This window comes from Amphiprion ocellaris, chromosome 3 (assembly GCF_022539595.1).
Source record: "Amphiprion ocellaris isolate individual 3 ecotype Okinawa chromosome 3, ASM2253959v1, whole genome shotgun sequence".
Taxonomy (NCBI): domain Eukaryota; kingdom Metazoa; phylum Chordata; class Actinopteri; family Pomacentridae; genus Amphiprion; species Amphiprion ocellaris.
The window spans coordinates 2,867,773-2,889,094 of NC_072768.1; the positions used below are offsets into that span (position 1 = coordinate 2,867,773).

At 42.7% G+C, this 21,322-nt stretch overlaps 1 protein-coding gene across 1 annotated transcript in view; it reads right to left on the reverse strand.

Annotated features, from left to right (window-relative positions):
- Positions 1 to 21,322, reverse strand: part of shank3a (SH3 and multiple ankyrin repeat domains 3a) — a 226,061-nt gene that overhangs the window by 7,679 nt on the left and 197,060 nt on the right. The window contains exons 20-30 of the mRNA XM_055009172.1: positions 19,554 to 19,794; positions 17,006 to 17,126; positions 15,744 to 15,811; positions 10,951 to 11,143; positions 10,396 to 10,531; positions 7,017 to 7,097; positions 6,815 to 6,838; positions 6,285 to 6,412; positions 5,985 to 6,090; positions 4,758 to 5,284; positions 2,549 to 4,653 (exon numbers count right to left, since the gene is read on the reverse strand). Of these exons, the coding sequence (XP_054865147.1) occupies positions 2,549 to 4,653; positions 4,758 to 5,284; positions 5,985 to 6,090; positions 6,285 to 6,412; positions 6,815 to 6,838; positions 7,017 to 7,097; positions 10,396 to 10,531; positions 10,951 to 11,143; positions 15,744 to 15,811; positions 17,006 to 17,126; positions 19,554 to 19,794 (3,730 nt within the window). The remainder of the gene's footprint in view (positions 1 to 2,548; positions 4,654 to 4,757; positions 5,285 to 5,984; positions 6,091 to 6,284; positions 6,413 to 6,814; positions 6,839 to 7,016; positions 7,098 to 10,395; positions 10,532 to 10,950; positions 11,144 to 15,743; positions 15,812 to 17,005; positions 17,127 to 19,553; positions 19,795 to 21,322) is intronic.

Below are 21,322 nucleotides of genomic sequence, written 5' to 3' on the forward strand. Positions count from 1 at the left end.
GGCACAGATCAATGACTGATGACTGAATTTGGCCCAATGTCAAACGGAGAATTCATACTTCATCTGTGTTCATCCAAGCAATGCATTGTCTTACACAGTTGAGATAACAGAGCTTTTCCACTCAAACTCATGTGCTAGCATATTACTGCTACTCATATTAATACAATACTGATGAAAGTATGGACTACAAAACACATTCATCAGGTGTTTGCAACAGAAGAATTTGCAGTTTCAGATTTTTTATTTATTTATTTATTTATTTATTTTTAAACCTCATGCACTAAATATATGACATTCCTACATTCTGCCTCCGAGATGTCCCAAAATCAGCAAGTAAAAGTAGCAGCAAACTTCTGCAGACATCAAACTACACTTGGGCAACAGCTACAATGTATTTGTGAGTACCAATGCTACCATGAAATGGAATTAACTCACATCCCTATGCTAATTACTTCTACAGAGACTTTTCACTATTTCTCTGAGATGGCATAGCAATTGATTTCACTGACAAGAAGATGGAAACACAAAAGCAAGACACTCTAGTTCCGGTTGCGTGGAGCAGAGCGGCTCCTCCTGCCGATGCCACTATAATGAGAGGACTGTGAAAGAGTCTATTATGACATCTTCTCAATCTAAGATTGTCTCTTCATATCTTTCAGCTCCTCTTAATCAGCTGTGAAGTATGGTGGAAGCAAATTCTTCCATCCTCGTTATTCACATAAACAGAGATTAGGATGACAGAAGAAGAAAAGAGAGGAGGAGCAAGGCTATAAAAGTCAAACTCAACTGCATCTGAAGAGTGATTACAAACTCCTGAGCTCTTTGTAAGGCTGATGAATCACCTCATGATTATAATACATTTAATTTAACATCAATTATTGTCAATGTCATGCTGAAGTAAAACTTCAGTGGACAACCAAGAAAGACGGCAAACACGAGACTTTCAACCTGCCAAGCCTTTAAAACAGAACCAGGCTGAGGCAGGTTGTTGCACATCTAAGCCAAACCCTGAGGAAATTAAAAGAGAAGATTCCACCACTTATTCGACAGTTATTCCACGTGACACTTAGGGTAGGACTTCGGTAATCTTGTCATTAACAAGGCTGTTAATGCCGAGGCCATGTGAGGATGGTTATAGCATGACACACCATTAGAGTTAAAAATACATCCCTAAATCTTTGAGGTTATCACTGATTACTTTAGGATGGGGGATGCTGATAAGAAGGAAACTGTAGTTTCTGATCTTATCAAATTCATATCAGTGATGACTGCAAAGAACTGTGGATATGAGGATGTATATGTATTATTGGAGCAAGGACTTTGGGAAACGCTCAAGGAAATGCCAGAAGGGAAGCTGCTAGCAGGGTTATAGGTTAGAACCCAAAAGTGAGAGTGTGCAAGAGATGAGGAAAGGCTGTCAGGACGTACATGCCTCCAAGCCCTGTTACCTTGTTTGCACCAACAGATAATCCACTACACACACATGCACACACTTGCACACACAAACTGCATAACACAAACTTCTTGAGTACTACTGTCTACTGAACATTTAACAGGAGGCCAAGGAGTACAGCTGTAACTATGGAAACAAGGAGCAGCTTAGACCCGAGTCCAGAGTCAACAACTGTAGTTCTCATGTATCTTTAAAACCAATACTTTCCTCAAAACGCAATATATTATCTTCTTTATTAAATCGATCTTATTTTTGAAAGATTCTGCAAACTGCAGTGCAGGAATCAGATGATGCAAACAAGGTAACAAATAATACTTAAAGTAAAATACACGAAACTAAATGTATAGAAGGGTTGTTCTCAATGGGCTTAGTTGATAAGCTTGTTATGAAAAATATATTTAAAAAAGCTTTGGTTTACCCTAGGGTCTATAACCTTAAGGTTTACTCTCTTCGGTGTCCTCACATCTGCAGAAAAAAGGATTTCATTGCACTTTCAGGTATGACGTGAAAAAAGAAACCCACAGAAAACAGACAAAAACACCACTGTGCTTCAGATGCTTCAGATAACCCTGGAGATACTCTGAAGTCTCGTTTCTATGCCTCATACGCATTCTTCCTAATGATGTTGAAACAAACCGTAGGGCCCACAGACAGGTATAGCACATATGAACTGTGTTGTTACACTAATATTGTCATGGATACTAATGGAAACAATGCTTATGACCTCTGATGTCATTACCACTTACCATCCTGTTAGACTAGCTTAAATATATATTGATTTGCATATTATGTAATGCGACTATATCATGCACATCAGAAATAAAGAGGGATTTTTCATAGTAGATAATGATCTAAATAAAGACTATTATAAAGTGTTGATAAACATGAGAAAATACCGTCTAAGAAGGATGCAATTGTAATCCCTTTAGGAGTCTTCTTGCTGAGGCTGATCACTTGAATTTCTTTTGCTCTCTGCCACCATAGAGGTAAAAGATATAAATGAAACTTGAAATCATTACTTTATTGTTGCGCTTTGTTCTGTTACACAGTGTTGAATACAGCTTTGCAGTACATTTTCATTAGATATTCTCTTACCTGGCACCTGCCACAGGTGATTTCCTCCCTGGGTCAAGTGATGCTCCCAGTGGTTCCTCGCCCAGTGACCTAGTGTCTTTATTTAGCTGCTGTAGTCGTGAACTGAGCTCTCCCATAACAGATGGTTTTGCTCCCTCATCTGCACCCAGCCCTAGTCCCAGCCCACCAAGATTGCCCAAACTCCCAATACCTAGCCCTACCCCTGGCCCACGGGGCTCCACAGGGTCCCCCCACAGCTTGGACCTCCGCTGGAAGAGGTAGCGTGGCTTGGTGGGGGCTAGACCAGTCACTGAGGCCGAACCACCTGGGGGGAGCCCAGCTCCTCCAGCCGCAGCAGCAGCCAGGGCAGCAGCCTGTTGCTGTGATAGCAGCTCGCTGTCAGAGCTCTGTTTTAGCAGAGGGTCCCTGAAAGTGACGGGGCCTTTACTGCCTCCTATCTGGGACTTGAGTCTGGGCTTAGGAGGCACTGGCGGCTTGTCGAGCACAAAAGTCTGCCCGTCAGCATAGGAGGTGTGCGTGGTGTGTGTGTCGGCAGGCTCGCCGCTTTCTGAGGACAATGTGGACATGCTGGAAACCGTGGAGACGGTGCTGGTGGTCTCGAGATGGTGGTCTCGCTCTCTGTCGCTGGAGCTGCGTGTGTCAGCCTCCTCCACGCCTGAGTCAGCCGCAGAGCCAGACTCACCCACCGGTGGGGGCTCCAGAGGGTCAGAGGGCTTCCCTGAGACAGCTGCTGCACTGGATGGAGGTGGGGGCTGGGGAGGCTGTGTGGGGGTGACAATTGGGGTTGTTGGAGTTGAGGGAGTTTGGGGTGTTGGCGTTGTAGGGGTGGTGGGAGAGGTGGCAGGTTTAGCTGGGGACACGGCCCCCTGTGCCTGTGCAAGCAGCCCATTAGCAAACTCATCTGGTGGTGGAACAACTCCAATCTTACGTAGCTCCTCTCTTGTCTCCTCATCACTGGAGGATAACATGGCAGGGGGCAGGGTCACTGTGTACGGATCCACATCCTCCTCGGAGCTTCCCTGAGCCAGACTCTTCTCTTGGGCTGGACTGGCAGGACGCTGAGTTTGAGGCAGGGCCTGGGGCTGGGCCTGGGGCTGGGAGACAGTGGGGCTGGGGGATTTAGCCCGTGGACTTGGCGATTTGCTAGGCTCCATGGATACCGTGGCGGGCGTCTGTTCTAGTTCCGAAGTCACCCCAACAGCCTGGCCGTTACTGGTAGCATGGACCATGATCAGCCCTGCTGTCTTCTGCTGTGATGTATCCATAATACTGATTAACATACTTTTTTTATCCTCTAGTCTCTTCTCCTCCTTCCTCTCCTCTATTCTGGCCTCCATTTCTTGCCGGAATGATACAGGCGAAGATGACGTAGCCCATTGTGGCTTGGTGGGCTGGGGAACTAAAATTGATGTTGGGGAGGGTCCAAGTCCATAACCCGCTGCCTTGGCGCTTTTAGGTGAAAAAGGGGGAGATGTAGGCACCCCCTCCCCATGTGGAGACTCTTTGGTCTGACTGTCAATGAATATTACACCCTGGCCTACTCGCTCTTGTTTAGTCCGAGGCTCTGGGCTGCTAGTTGGGGACTGGCTCTGGGAGGTCAGTGCCCTCTCCCTTGCGGCCAGCGCAAGAGCCAGTGGTGAATTAGGGTCCAGGGGCTTTCCTGTAAGTGGATGGATAAAGGTGGTCCCACTAGGTGAGGGGCTCAGAGCCAAGGCAGGGGGAGGCAGCTGTCCCAGCTCGCGGGTCAGCATCCGTTCATCGATTGAGTGAGACTGAGTCAGAGAGGGGGCATCAGAGCTGGAGGCAGGTGCCCCCTCCATGGTCCCAACAGAAAGGAAGACAGTGGATTTCCTCCGTTCTTCTAGGCGACGCTCGCGATCTTTCACTGCTCCAGCAATTGCAGCAGCGAAGGGGCCCTTACCCTGAAACATCATCTCTCCTTGCACACGCATTCGCTCTCGCTCAGCCATCAGCTGCTGCTGGTAGTAGTCTGCACGGCTGGTGTGTGTGTGCCCGTGGGTATGTGGGTGTCGTCCTGAGGGTGAGCTCTCTCGCGAGTGGGCAGCAGCTAAGGCCAAACTAGCTTTTTCTTGTGCATCTTCCACCTACAGTAGACAGACAAAAAAAATAAAAAAATCAGGTGAGACGGTCTTTTGCATTACAACAAATAATAAGGATAAAAAGAAACCACCCCTCACATGGCACTTACCTGTAGCTGTTTCACCAGTGGGCTTTTCTTCCTTTGGGGCTTGGTGGGTGTGTACAGTCCAATGCTAAACTGTCCCACATTAGCATAAGGGTTGTCAATAATCCGACCCTTCCTTTTGATTCGCTCAGGTGGAGTAGCAGCAGAAAGTCGGGGAATTTCTGTAGGTTCTACAGGTAGATGGGAGGAGTCCTGCAGGATTATCATGGAACGGGCTTTCTTCTGTCTCTCGATGTGTGTGGCCTGCCGCTGAGCGGCCTCATAAGGCAGGTCTAAGGAGGAGGGCTTGAAGCTGGAACGTCCTCCAGGATCATGGCCCTGACTCTGGGTCCTAGAGGGGGGTGGAGGAGGGCAGAAAGCAGGGGGAGGACCGGTGTCTAGGTAGTAGGGGGGAGGAGGAGGTGCCGTTTGTGGAGGTGGAGGGATGGGATGGGGCTGTGAGTGGTCTCGGAGGCTGTCTGTCATAGAGGAACTGCGGGGAAATCGGTGCTCGCCTGCAAGGGCGGACAGCCGATCCTCCTCAGTGGCACCTGATGAGGTAAAAGCACAGATCATGCCGTGATGTGAAGTCAGTTCATACAAAAGGATCATTCTAAACGAGACTAGCAGTCTGACAGTTGCTTCATAAAAAAACACTTGAATGCATCCGTATATATGTCTGTCTACTCACACAGCTAAGAATGTATCGTTTCAAATGCAGCAATACAATACTTTAACAATACGTGTAATTCTAACTAGTTTTGACTTATTTAACAATTAATTCAACATTCATTTAATGAGTGTGTTTGGGAAAAGGGAAAATCTTTAATAATACAGTTGAGTATTAATAATGTATGTGTATATCTACTTTTGAAACAAGCTCTGTCCTTGAACATCTGCTCTGTAAATCTGTTTCTGTGTATATCCAATAATTACATTCACAGAACATTCACAATGTCATGTAACAATGCATTTTTTTTTTACACTTTTAATTTTTAACGTGGTAAAATCTGCCAAGGTTTAACTTGGGAAATTATTTCTTGTTGGGGGGGAAGTTTAAACGTGATGAGGATGCAGCTTTATTCACAGTATTTTTAATTTGTTGTACTGATGTTCTTTGTAGATGTAGTGACACCATTTCTGTATATATAATGAAGCTTTCTCATCTTACAGTATATTCTCTACTGTACATATGGTTACATTATCTACTATTACACCACCAATATGCACAGGGTTGGGTGATTATTTTACCAAAAGACTTGGTCCTGGACATTCCCTTTGGTAGCGGTATGTGACCTCTCTCAATCCCAGGGTGAAGACCTCCGTGTAGAGCCATCCCTTGTCTCTCAAACAGTGACTGCAGCACAAAAGTCAGAATTTGCTGTGTTATTAAAGACAGTTTTAACAAAACCACGAACAAAGTAGCACCATGGAGTGCATTCGTGCTGCATGTGGTGCAGGCCAGGTTTCTCTGAGTACGTCATGCGTCAGATGGAGTTTGCATGTCTGCCAGCACTGTCACATATGCTGTCTGTGTGTAGGTGCACTCACACTGATCTCTGCTGGTGTTATTCTCCTGCTGGTAGGCCGCTGCTTGACAGTGGCTGCTCTGTAATCTGCCTCCGAGGGCTGAGAACGCAACATAGACTCCTGGGATGCCAACATCTCATCTAATCTCTCTGTTGGGAAGGAAATGAGCCAGAACTAAATACTGAGACATAAGACCACAGAAATGTTGTGTCATCATTTCTGGCACTGATATTACAGGAGAAAATGCAAAAGCGTTTCTAAATTGTAGCTATACACTACAGTGTGAGGTCATGCTCTGTGGTATTGTACAAAATCACTACACTTTCTCAATGCGATCTCATTGTGTTGTACTGATGATCACAAGTGAACGAGTGCTACGACTTAAAAGAGACAAAGAGGGAAAAAGATAAAAAAGTGGAGAAAAACATTCACGAGTTTTTGCTGTTCACTTCTGCTCCTCTTTTCTAATCAAGACTGCTTAAATTGACACAACAGTGATAAATCATCTTGATGACGTTCAGAGAGGTGTCAATTTCTTGCCTCAGACTCACCTCCTCTTCTCCTCCGAGCAGAAGCTTGGTGGGAAAAAGATAGCGTCAGCAGAGGAGAGAAAATGACAAGAACAAGGCAACAGAAGTGACTATTCTAAAAGTTAGGAGACACACAAAGTTTTAATGACAAAGCGAAAGCAGAAATATGACAGAAAAAGAGAAAGAGAGTGTTGAGTTTTCATGCCATTTTTTTGGCACTCACCCAGTTCCTCCAGCTCAGCGGTCATAGACTTAGAGCGCAGCGTCAGGGTGGTGCTGGGAGCTCTCTTGGGTGGTGGGGGAGCTGTGGAGAAAAGGCATGGTGTTGAGGATGAAGTTGTGGGGGATGAAAATCCTTTGGCTTTGCGGCTCAGCGCCCTCCTGGCCTCCCCCAGACGGCCAGCCCATCCCATCTTCGCTCCTTTCATTTGGTCAAAATCAGATGAACCGGACGCCTCACACTTAGCCAGAACCTTGTTCAGGCTACGGTTGGAGCCCAACTTCTTCATTATTTGTGCTCTCTTCGTCTGATGGCTCATAAATCTGTCAGTCTGTCTTCGAGACATTCAGTTTTTTAGTCTTTGTGCTGCAAGAATTCCTCTCTGTCCTCTCTGTAACATCCCTATCTCTCGGAATCCTCCCATTAAACACACAACAAAAGGACTTATTATCCGCCACAATAGGCAGAAGGAGCAAAACGCATGCGGAGAGGAGAGGGAGAAAGTCGTCCATCTTACTTTTAATATGCTGCCTGTCTGGAATTTAGCAGATGTGCATCAGACAGAAACACACTAACACAGATGCTTACACACACATGCATAACCTCCCACAGAGAAAACTCCTTGAAGGAGGACATTATGACATGTGGGCTGACAGACAAAGAGACGACAGTAAATTCAACAGCTAAGGAAAATGATGCGCTGCAGACTTTATACCCCAAAGCTCATGGGAGCCTCCCAATCCTACTACACACACAAAGCAACTGGGCTGTTACCATCCCAGTCGAAGCAGTAAATCCCATCCACCAAATGTTAGGCTTCAAAAACAAACTGCAGAGTGACAGGTTTCAAAAAAAGAAAAAAAGGCTTGAAACAGACAATGCAATTACTGAAAACAATGCAGTCATGTATTTAAGCATGTTAAATCTGCAGCAACATCAGAATGCCATGCACTGTGGCCATAAAGACACACACAGCAGCAGTCTCTACATGCTCTAACCTCGCCAAGTTTCCTGACAATACCCCACAATAGAACTACACCAGCTCTCTCTGTCTGAGATCGACTAGCCAACGCTCAATGCGCCACTGTACAGCGATACATTTCTAAATCCCACAGATGCACTAATGCCTTACAAGAGCACAACTATCATGCTGTCGTCAGCAGCTGCAGATCTCGTGTACATACGCCATCCTGGGTACTGTCCATATCAAACATCTTCATTTCCTCACCAGCCTGCACATTCTGGTACAGGAGCAGAAGCTATGGAGGAGGAGGAGGATGGAGGAAGAGAGAGGAACAGAGGCAGACTCGCAGGGAGAGAGAGTTGCTGTTGCTGTAATGTAATGCTTAATTCAAACATGCAGTGTAGTCACCATGGCAACGGTGGCAGTAGTGAGGCCACGCATGGTGCAGAGAATGTGTGTCTGCTTGCGAGTCTGTGTGTGTCAGCATGTGTCGGTGCGTTTGTGTTAAGGTGCAGCACAAAATGCAGACTAAGTCCGATTGGAGGAGTCACGCAGCAGAGCAGGGCGTTCAACACAGACGAAGGTGCAACAAAATGCCACACATTTCAGGGAAGTTTGAGACAGGAGTGAAGAATTTTGTTCTCTCTTAGCTCTAAAACAGCAGATAAATTCCATCTAGTCTGCACCGTCTGCACTTCAATCTGCGTGCCTATCTTTTCTTCGATTTACAATAAAGGAATCAACCCAGCCATTGTCTTTATAGTCTACCTCAATCAAATATCTTTGGTCCGAGCTGCTCAGACACAAGCAGAGACAAGCAAGCTTTATTGGACATAGAGCAACTTTAGAATACAACAAGACAAAAAGAAAAACGCAATTATGTATGTGTATTTTCATAAAGCTCCAAAACATTTACCATGACGATGCTACATTGGACATACGCCTTCATATGCTGTGCTAAAAGGAAGCTATTAAATCAATTACATTACTAAAAATCTGGGGAATATACTGTCATTGCTTTCTTGCTAAGAACTGAATCAGAAAATCAATACCACTCTCACGTCTGTTTATTATAGATGAGGTGATATCGAGCAGCCAGTTAGCTTAGCTTAGCACAAAGACTGGAAAGAGGGGCAAACAGATAGCCTGGCTCTGTCGAATGGTGACAAAATCCACCCATCAGCACTTCCAAAACCCACTCATTACCACTTTTGTTTCAATCTAAACAAAAAGTAATACACTTTTCCTTTTTGCACAGGTTTCTATGAAAAATTGAGAGCCATGATCCAGCATATAATCTCCATAAAAAGACTAATTGGCATTGTTGTCAATAACATCAGTAAGCTTTCGAGGTGCAGATGTGTTGTTTTTGTCACCTTCTTACACAGCCAGGGAAGATGTTTGCTTGTGTTGTCAGTCTTTGTGCAAAACTGAGCTCACCAGATACAGTCTGCTGCCTCTTATTAAACAGAAAGGAAGGAAGTAAATAAGCATCTTTCCCAAAACATTTAACTTTTCTTTTCATTGAATTATGACAACTGAAGTCAATGTGGTAAAGAAACCATGACAGTAAGTTCAAAGGGTAAAAAAAAAAGAGTCGGATTAGCATTTTGTTTTTTGGTCAGAGCATGTTAATTTGTTTTTCTCTGTAGATGTCAAACGTCTAACCGAGAGGCTTATGTAAAAGTGACAAGCTTGGAGAACAATACAAAGAAAACATGAGTGAGAGTAAGATGGATAGAAAGATGGAGAAAGAGAGACCACAATGCCCCGAGTATCAGGATTTAGCTGATACAGTATCGTCCCAGTGAAACTAGGTCAAACTCATTTATCACTGTCTCTGTATCGCAATAATCACAAAGGAGGTGCACACTACTCCTCCACGCATAAACACACACACACAAGCACGCTACTGCAGTGTACACAGTCCTGAGGTCATTGTGCCAGGACTGTGTGGGAGCTGAGTAATGGCGAGCTCTGGTTGACATGGAAACTACATGAATTTACAGCAGGGAAATGTGGTACAAATCACCAAGACAACAGAAGCACACATATCCTTCTCTGAACCTGAAAACAACTTACATGGCTCCATTACATCACAAAATTCATTATCAAATCACAGATAACAATTCTTCAGAGAAATTACATGTCATAAAAAATATCTTGGAGGACATAATATACTTGAATTTAGCCATAACTACATAATTAGTGGGACATTATAAAATATTGTTCATACGAATGAATAAGCTTAGTGATGGTTCAGCCAATTCTGGAAAAAAGCACATGATACCACGTATTGTTATGTAATTTGGCCATTTTTGCATCTTAAGTGTAATATTTGACTAATAAGATAAATATATGTGACTTTCTCAAATAGTGAGGTGATAGAGGAGCTAATCCAATCCCTTTTGTCTTTACCTTTCTTTCGAACGACTTCTTCAGACTCAGGTTTGCGTGTGACAGAAACGACCTTCATCAGCAGTCTGTTGCCCCCTTGCCGGATCAAGGACACCACCTGCTTATGGCCCACCTTCACTACATTTACCCCATTTACCTGAAACAGACACACAAAGACAGAATGAGAAACAAGACACAAGTGCAACCTTGACTTTTTTCAGTGCTGCTAACATTAAAACGCCAAAGTCACCAAACTCTGCTCAGTCAGGGTGCAACATTTTACATAATTGCACTTCACTCAAGTTATTTTCTGCAAATCATGTCTTTCTTTATTGAGAAATATGACATTAATTCAACAAGTAAAAGCTATGTTTTTTTCCCTTAAATCTTAATGCATTAGTTGCAGATTTCTACAAACCCTTTTTGCAGAGACATGAGGAACAATATCTCATATCCACAAATGCTGCACAGGCTTGTGCAGAATCCTGCAGTTGTTAGATTTTCTTCTTTTCCATTACCAGCTTGTTCAGCAGTGAGATAGATACAGATGAAGAAGCAAGTGAAGTCTTTAATCACCTCAATGAGGAAGTCCCCTGTCCTCAGACCAGCCCTCCACGCCACTCCCTCCACGTCCACAGACTCCAGATACTGCAGGGCAGGGAACGCTGGGGTGGGAGTGAACTCTTCAATGGGAGTCTCGGCTGAGAAGAAACACTGATATTTCAAAGCCGCACAGTACAGCAAATAAAATCTATAGCTTCTTTTGATTCATTTTTGACTTCAGTGGTAAAGTAGTTCCAGAGTGGAAAATGTATTACAAGGACTATTCGAACTTCTGCGCTGGTTTAATTTCCTTGAAAGAAATAATACTTAAAGTATTTTCTACTAAAATTCTTAAAGTGGCACTGTGTTTAGTTCTACTTTGCTGAATAAAGAAGCCTGAGTATATATTAAACAGTTATGCTGGTCGCTCTGAGTGGATGTCCTGCAGCATCTAAACAATATTATTGATTATCATATAGTTTGATACAAACATACGCTCACTGTTGCACAACCCAACTCATGTTTCAACAAAATGCACACATACAGTACACAAGCATACTTTGCTAAGTGAGTGCGCTATCACAAACTCCATTTAATCTTGGAGTGAATCCAACTAAATCACTGACACATGAGAGCTCTCAGAGGAGCACTAAGTGAACTGCAGTGTGTATGTGTGCGCACGTGTGTGTGTGTGTGTGTGTGGTGTGTGTGTGTGTGTGTGTGTGTTTAAGGGTACTGGGGAGTAAAAGACCGACTGAAAAAGAGAGCAGGGTGAGCCAAGATCCATGGTAGTGAGTGATGGAGCAGTAAAGCACACTCAGACTCCCGGCAAGGTGCCTGAGAAGGGGTTGCCATGGTAACCGGCTCGAGTAAAGGGGGGGGGGGGGGGGGGTGCTGGCACGTGCATGAGTAAAAATGAAATTGTGGTGATGGAGATGAGTCGAGAGGCGATTTCGGTTGGAAATGCAGAAGGTGTGACAATATTTGGAGAGGATAACGGACAGGAAGGAGGTGGAGGGGAGAGGAGAGGAGTCAAAAACAATGACCGACGGAGAGAAAACTAGACGAAGAAAAGAGGAGAGGGGGAAGGAGAGGAGTGTGTGTCTACTAAAGCTCGACGCCATGTGCAGAGAACAGATGGGACAGCTAGCTGACAGCTCAGCCAAGGATGACGCCACCAAAGGGGCTACATGCACTCACACACACACACACACACACACACACACACACACACACACACACACACACACACACACACACACACACACACACACACACACACACACACACACACACACACACACACACACACACACACACACACACACACACACACCTTGAGATATGTCACTGCAGGACACTTTGTGTAGATTTTTTTACAGGGTTAAATGGCAGGACTCCTCTTGAACTACCAGTCTATAACACTGACTCAGCTAAACTTTAATACCAAAGACATGTCTTCCAACCTGTGGTTTATTGTCTCTCTTCTCCTCTCCCTCTCTCTCTCTTTCTAATAAGATGGATTAGTTGGCTATGCTAATCTATCTGCTGACTCCACACAGAATATAGACAATAACTAAAGTGTGTGCGTGTGCATAAGCATACAAGTGTAAAAAAGCCTGTCCATTTGCATGCACACGTGTCGCTCTGTTGTGTCAGCATTTGCATACTCACTCCCGATTTTACAAGTCGTCACTAGAGACTTACTGATTGAACTCACTATGCGATTTGCAATCTGGGCCTGTACAGGCTAATTACCGAACCATGAGAGAAGTTAACTGAGAGCAGTTTGTCACTGAAGCGTAAATAATTTGCTGTTATTTTATGAGATTTCTCAGTTTAACCTTCAAGAATGCCTGAATGTGGGATTGCTGCTGTAATAAATCTTTGCAGGGGAGTGATAAGAGAGCCCAAGGAGGCTTATTAAGGCATGAGAACACACTGAAGGATCAAAGCAACATTTGTGATTTTACTCAAATTCTATTTATTTATAACAGATTTGGTCTTTAGCTTTCTGGTTTCCATGATTCCATAATCTTAGATTTCAGTGTAATGGATGAGAAAAATCTTATGTCTTTTAAGTACCCTCCCTTTAAAATGACAGTGATGATCAGTCAAAGCAAAAGAGGTTTTCTTTAATCCAAACTATCCAGTCGACCAGATAGAATCCACAAAATTGCATTAGTGAAAACACAAATCTTTCTAAAATACATAATGAAATTATAGCTATTTTTTTAATGTTAAACCAGGTAGGCAGATGTTGCTTTATAAAGCATTCAAGGCTATGCAGTCCATTTTTTATGCACTTCACAGGTGTCACTGAGCACTTCTCTTAAGCCTAAACACACATGGTTTAGAAAAAGGTATAAAATAAAAGGGGGGGCAGAAATAACAGTGATTTCCCGTCTCTTCCAGCGAGCCAGAGGGAAAGGTGTGATAAGGAAGAAGGTGTTACCAACATGTCTTCAGTGTGACTGGCCTTGTTAATGCACAAAAACATTCATATTCATCGTGTTAGGGTGACAGTCTGGCATGAAAGGCGACGATTGGACCTTTCCTTGAAATGCTGATAACATGACAAACTGAAAAGAGACATTGGAATGGAGATGAGAAAGGACGAGAGGTAAAGGGATAGTGGGGAAAAAGGGGGAAAAATATAAGCAGTGAAGATAGTGCTGTGTTAGCAGACTAATCCATAGCTTAAATTTTCCTATGTGCTACATTTTGCCTTCTGCATTTAATTTTAAGTCTTTCTAAAAAAAATCTGACATGTTTGAAATTGTATTTAATTCTACTTGAAATATTGATACTTGCTTATGAAAAGAAATAAAGTAAAGGTGCTGACAACAGCAAAACAGACGACAGAACATCTTTCTTAATGGAAAAAACAGCTGATCAGCAGCTGATGTCCTTGACCTCGGACTACTCATTTTCATAGCAGAACGTTTAAAGAACAGGCTTCACACTGCTGTACACTGACTTCTACCACTAAATGAAAAATGCAAACCCAACCATTATAGAATTCATACATAAGCTATTTGGTTCGTGTCAGAAAAATATAAGCTGTGATGCTCGCATGGTTATTATTTCATTTTCTCTCTTTCTTCCTTTATTGTTTCCACAAGGACTTCTAGAGCATCTTCTGGTTCTGTTTCCAGAGCTGTCCTTTTACCATCTCTTTGTCTTGATGCTCCAAGAACACTCATCTCCCAAGCAGACATGATTCATTAATCACTGACTCTATCTATCGTTTCACATTTCATCAAGCTTTTGTGTTTCAGCTTTCAGTCGTGGAACATGTTGTTCCATGTGTACAGTGTTGTGTGCTGATTCCCCTGGGGTTTGCCAACCCTGTATCACAATGGCTCTCTAATGAGGCACTGTCAGCATGTTTTTCCAATGTAATACTAAAACATGGCATGAGTATTTGTGATTAATTCTGATATTTAAATAATACGCTGGAAGCTAAACCGTATTTACAACTGCATCATTACAGCACAGGCCTCAGAGTCAGCCTTTTAAGATGACAAAGCCGAAGTGAATTATACTGCTTGGTCAAACAGTGTCATTTTTTACCACTGTCAATAAACAGGCTCGGATAATTACAGAAATCCATCACTGTAGCTATTGACCTTGCACCTCGGACATGAGTGAAAAAGACCTGCAAAACAAATGGGAAACTATGCGAACAGTTTGGACCAGATGACTTCCTGTATGATCCCTCCCCAGTCTGTTGCAGCATCTCCCCCATCGCTCCTCACATCCCTTCCCCTCCATGCCGGTGCTCCGTTCATGTCAGTCTCAGCTGCCGCAGCAACACTGATGTTTAAGCATTCTAGGGGAGTGCAGACACACTCCAAAACTTCTTAATGGGCAGGCTAAAAATAGCTCAGGCTGGATCTGACTGGGCTGATTCATGCGGCTGTGAGTCATTCAACTGTGCCGCGATGTGAGGAGAGCAAGGGAATGGAGTGAATGAGCACAAGAAGAAAAGAAAGAAAAGTTTGCACGCTTGTTAAGATATAAAGCCATTAAAATATTTAAGCTTTGCTTATCCCATCAATGAGAAAAATGTGCATTATTATCCTGTGTGCACACGCGCATGTAGTTCCTGGAGGACATTCAACACTACAGGGTGCTGAGAAAGAAAAATTAAGGCCATAGAATGGGAATTATGGCTGGTAAAAATATATTGCTGTTTCATTTACCATTAGGGGGAATTTGTCTATGTGGCTGCAGCGTGTCGATTTCTTGTCAGGGGGGATAGCAGCATGGAAGGGGGGGGGGTCTTTTGGCCAGAGGGCTGTAAGATCCCAACAGATTGTAGCCAACAGATTAACAGAACCATTGCTGAAAATGAGTGGCATGGCAATTTGTTTACATCATTAGAAAGGGAAGAGCAGTTCATACTCACATCATTATCCCCTCCATTACCACGGGTAAACATCTACTATTAACCCCCCGATAGAGGCCAGCAGCATGTGTGCTGAGCGCATGTGTGAGTGGGAGTCGGCTGGTAGCAAACGCTCTCTGTTTTATAGACTATGTATATGGGTTTAACAACTGTTTAAGTTTATAGAAATTATTCAGAAACCTGGAGAGCACTGTCCTGTTTTCCCCTCAACAGTAGTGATTGGTAGTAACACACCGTTTACCCCGCCAACACACATCAGCAGCTCACCACTGCATCACTCATTGTGTTCTTAATGAATTCAATCAATAGTCTTTGATTTTCACCCTAGTTTTCTCTATCAGTTGCTCACGTCCTCCTTGTTGCTATCTTTTCTCTTTGTGCCTTTGACTTCTACACTTTGCCTTTGTCTCACCTCCCTTCCTCTGTCCCCCCAAGCACTGGTTGAAGACGAACTGTTGGCTGCAGGTAGCTCTGGCCGTGCTGAGAGAGAGAAAAGCAGTGTGGTGACAGATAACAGCCAAGAGAGTCAGTGATGGTTTAAACTGCCTCTTTCACATGGTCACCTGCTTCCTTTCTCTCTCTCTCCCATCCCCTGTCTCCCCGTCGCTGCTTTCTACCTGCCTTTTCCCTCTCCAAGACTGAAACTGCTTGCACTTTTTTTTTGCTTCACCCCCTTCATCATTGCTCTTTCAAACCTGGCAGAGAAAAGAGATGGAGGCAGAGATAGATAAAGAGAGATATCACTTTGAGAGTCATGACTAATGGGTGATGTAGACTGGCAGAGAGACACAGAGACATAAAGAGAGAGAGAGAGAGAGAGAGAGAGAGCATGCTCAACAGTTTTTGGGTTACTTAATTGTAGACAAGGCTGTTTTTCCTGCTTCAGTAGGCTGAGACATATTGCCCTTACTGTCAGTGACGCCTCAATGCCTGCCTTCAAATAAACAACTCTGTGTGTAGTTCAGTGTGTCTCAGTGTGTATGTTATTGTGTCATCCTGTGTTGTTGCGCCGTCGTATCATCGCTGATGAATCCAGGGATGAGGGTGAAATTAGCTTTGGAATGCCTCAGTAGATTCAGAAATGTGTATGTTAATCAATGATATATCAAATATATTGCATTGTATAATTCGCTTTATTTTGGATCATTACAAGCCAATGTAATTGTGAGCACACAAGAAGAAAAACAGCTATACACAGTGGCAGGGGAGGAAGGACAGAGGAGGCAGAATATACTTTTAATCCCCGAGAAATAGGCATCTGAGGGTTCTGAGTTTTTCAGGATTTATGAGTGAGTGGGGCTCAATATCAGACCCATCTCCCTCCCTCCCTCTTTTGCTCTCCACCTCTATGAAAGACACGCTCTGCCATCTCCACTTTGCTGTCTTTTAGAGTATGCTCCACCATCCATCTCCCTTGCTATCTAGCCCTTTCTTTCCCACCATCCCCTATCTTTTTCTCACAATGCATTTAAATGGGGTATTTAGAGATTCCGGCCTTTCTCATCTCTTCACACCTACTCTGAGGTAACCTCAATCCCTCAACAACCCTTTGAAAGGGGAAAATGCCCCAACTGCTCCAGAAATAGGTCCCAGGAGATGCATGACAAAACACACAAGGAAGGGGGTGATATTTAAGACAAAAAAATGCTCTTGTCCCATTTCCAATATATGTACCCGCAGCAGTATCTTGCTATACTTTTTCCACACAATGACCAGATGGTTTTCACGATACTCGTTTATGAAGCTGCTGCACAGAGTTTCAATCTCAGTGTCAGAGCTGCACATGTTGTTGCCCCTGAGACCACAGCAAACGAAATGTGCCATCTGCTAATTTAAATGACAGTCTAAACGGGGACATGGTCACATTAACATGATGTACTCCCAGTTGTTTACAAAGTTTCAAATGTTTACACTGAAATCCATCACAGTGAAGGGAATCATCATGGTCAGAATAGATTTATGATGCACATAAAACAGTATGCATTTTATTTGTGAGCGCTAGTCCAGGCCTGTTTCATTGTTATGTGGTGGACTTTTTTGGTTTTGTTTTTATTCTAGATTGTGTATTTTTTGCATAGACGATACAACACTCAGTCATGTTACTCCAGCAATGGTGTATTTTGCTGGTAAACTATTTTTCAGTTTTCTAAAACATCAGGGATTAATGTTAAAAAAACATCTTATTATTACATATTAACTTTTGCTAGCCTGATGATTTTTCTAACAGAGAAAAAAAATGACTAAAATACAAAAAAAAATTGTTGCCGAAATAATAGCTGTATAAATTCTCAGTTAAAACAATGCAATAAAATAAATTCTTAATTAAAATTAAACCAAAATATAATAATGAAAACAATAATAATAATAATAATAATAATAATAATAATAATAATAATAATAATAATAATAATAATAATAATAATACATAATAATAACCCCCCGCCCCCCTCAAAAAAATCAAATAAAAAAAAAAAAAAAAAGCTTCTCTGCGTATATCGCATAAGCATGCTTGCTTTATTTGCCATCATAAAACATCTGAAACTCACATCCAGGCACATTCTCAGGTGGCTCTTGGCAGACATTGTGTGAAATAAACTGATGTAAAAGTTGATGAGACAGGTTCTGCCGATGGGGTTACAGAAAAAAGCAATTTACAGAATGTTGTGACACGATTCCCAGAATGCTTACAGATTGATGTTATCACATTTTAACAGTGTGGGTAGATTTGGGAATGGTGTTTTCTTTCGAGCTGCGGCTTTATTAGCTTAAAAACACCTAACAGGTAAACTCTTCACATTGAAATTTGTGTGTGCATGTGTGTGCGTGTGTGTGTGCGTGTGTGTGTGTGTGTGTGTGTGTGTGTGTGTGTGTGTGTGTGTGTGTGTGTGTGTGTGTGTGTGTGTGAGAGCTTGATACCACACCAGCATTTTTACACTGCAAGTTTATAATAATGAGGAATTTAAAACACTTAAAAACTAACTTTTTGAATAAAAAACAAATAAACAAGTGAATTCTGAAATGTTTACCGGCAATTTGCTGCTAAAAATCCTGAATAATGGCCCTTGATGTGAGCCCTGTCTACATGTTTTTAATACAGAGTAAACTGTCCGACCTTTCCAGAACACCTGCATTTAATTAGGCTCTAATGAAGTGGCCCTAAAAGCTTGACAATCTTTGTTGGAAAGCTCAAGACCGTCAGCAGTCAGCATGGGAGGCAAATGTCAACTAATGAAAAGGAAAGACCAGCCTTAAACATTCGGAGGAAAACAGACTGTTGCAGAACTGGAGCGTCTGTTGGTGCCGTTCAGGTAAATAGTTAACTTTGCATGTTATTGTGGGAATATGCTACTGATAATGACAAACAGCTGAACATACACAGAATGTAAATGATGTTGTTGTTCAATAAATTAATTCAACTTGTTAATCGATTATTGGTTTTACGTGTTTTAGCAACATACATGGGCTATGTGCAGCATGACAGTTAATAGATAAGCATTAGACTAACTTATTAGAGGCATAAGATACAACTTACAAACCTTTCTTAGGCAAAAGTGCTTAAAAATCATGTCTAAGTCCAGTCTTGTCTGAAGAAAAAAAATGTCTTATTTTTTTGCCTTTTTTTGGAGATACAGTGCAGATATACAGACAATGTGTGGAAACAGAACAGAGGACTGACGTGGCAACATTTTGGCTTTAACAACAGTCGAACAAGGAACTGGCAGCTGAAGTAACTACTAACTAACATCGAGTTGCCCTGCCTCTGACTCATTTAAAAATAACACTACATCTGTGTTGCCAGAGGGGCGATATATGCATATTCTGTACACTTTATGTGGATAAACTTTCAAGATAATATGCAAATCTCCTGGAGATGTACAAATGTCATTGCCCTTTTATAGTTTTGTTGTTTGATATTTTCCTGAGTATTAAAATCCCTTCTTAGAATTTATCTATAAGATCAATATTTAATTTTAGGTAGCAGGGGGTGGCTGGACAAGAGATATCTCACCGAGAGAAGTTCTGTAATTGACACAGGTGGTTAATTAAAAAGGCTGAAAATTGAAAATACTTTTGAAAATCTAAACACTGATCAGGGCATAGACGGTTCACAACAAAATAAAAAGTCAACAGTTCTCAGTTAATTTACATTTTTAATTCCTACTTTTATAATAACAACTATATCCCTTGAGACATGAACATAAAGCAAGACTTACTTCAGCACCAAGGACAGCTCTCCAACCAAACACAAGTACAACACATTGGAGCAAAATCAAAGCTTGCTGGACTGTGACAGCATGAGTGCACAGTACGCACATGTATGTGTGTCAGTGTGCATGTAGAAATCTTACCTAGCCGTGGGTCAAACTGCCTCATCTGAACTTCTTCCACACAGTCTGCAGGGAACCATCCTGTCCTCCCTTTGACCGTGCCTTCCCAGAAACCTCCTTCCCCTATGCTCAGCACTGACAGAGAGAGAAAGAATGGGGTCTAAATCAGTCAAATACTGTCATAAAACAAGCTGAGCTGTCATCACGGTGAGCTTGTGGAGTCTGTGGAGTCTTGAAAAGAGACCAAAAAGGACAAAGGGCCATATAGCACAGTGAGGGTTTTAGTTTTTTTTTATGTTCTTGGGTTATAAATTATACAATGGAGTGTGCATAGAGGGAGAAGAAAGGGCAAGAGCAAAAGATTTAATTTTACACAAACACACACAAAAAGCACGCTGATACAAAGGTGGAGAAATTGCAATATGAAACTATTGGTCTGCAACTAATGTACCGTACAGAGGTGTTTGGACACATTTTTATTCACTTCACAACGACCAATAATTGTAAAATTTGAAGAAATTCATGGAAAGACAGACAGAGATTTAAAAGTAGAGGAAAAAAGTCATAGAAAGACAGCGGGCGATAATGACAGAAAGAAAAAAAAAACACTAAGGAGAGCTGGGGAATGAGAGCAAGAGGGCAGGAAGGAGAAAGAGAGAGATCCCTTCTAAGTTCCGCTGTGGTAATTAGAGATGAATGTATAGTTGATATTGATCTTCCCTGCAGGACTGAGCCAGCACGCTCATTTCTACAACACTCATCTATTATCCCGGCAAGCTAACAGACACAGGAACACACACACGGACACACACTCACACTCCTCAGAGATCACCAGCTGGAACCGAAGCTTTGCCTGAGCGAGCCCTCCTTCTAAACTGGTTGCTAGGATACGCCAGTATGATGTTGCAGCCAGCAGACAGCCTGCTAAATGATGTAGTCTACTTCCTCCAAACTATATTCCACTCTGGCATGGGGACATGTCACAGTGTAACCTGAGGCACTATGAGGAGCAGCCAACTGGACTTCATCTGAAGTGACATGATAGTAAACGCTCCAGTATCAGCCATTCACAGGATTCCTCACTGCATTGCGTAACAAACACATAATTTCTCCAGGAAATACTGCTGCACTGGGCCCACAACTAACTTCCCCTGAAATTCAGGGCCGTCTACATCCTGTACAGACACACACATGTCAGGTAGCAGAGCGTGTTTCAGTGCATATTTTGTCCTGGATGGTTGTTTTCTCCTGGCATATTGTGTAATTAATACCAAACAGAATGATTATTAGTTTGCTTGAATAAAACAGAAAACAAATCTCTTCAGTGGCTATCACTGTCACAGAAACTATTTACAAAAAAGGTCAGCCTAAGTACACAGTATTGCTTTTTTAAAAATCTGGATATTCACTTCCACACTCCACAGCTTGCCTCTGCCAGGATGAACACTTGCTTGCGAGGGAGAAGTGGTGTGTTAGGGAGAAGAAGAATGGCAGTTTATCGACTCCCCGCTGCAAAAAACATGACACTCAGCACACTGAGGATACATGGACTGATCCCCCTCTCTGATCTCAGCTTAACACAACTTTACCGTGGCTGTCTCCTGAGAACAGACTCCCTCTGTCTCTTTTATTCCATGTTTAAACCCTTTATTCTCTCTCCGCT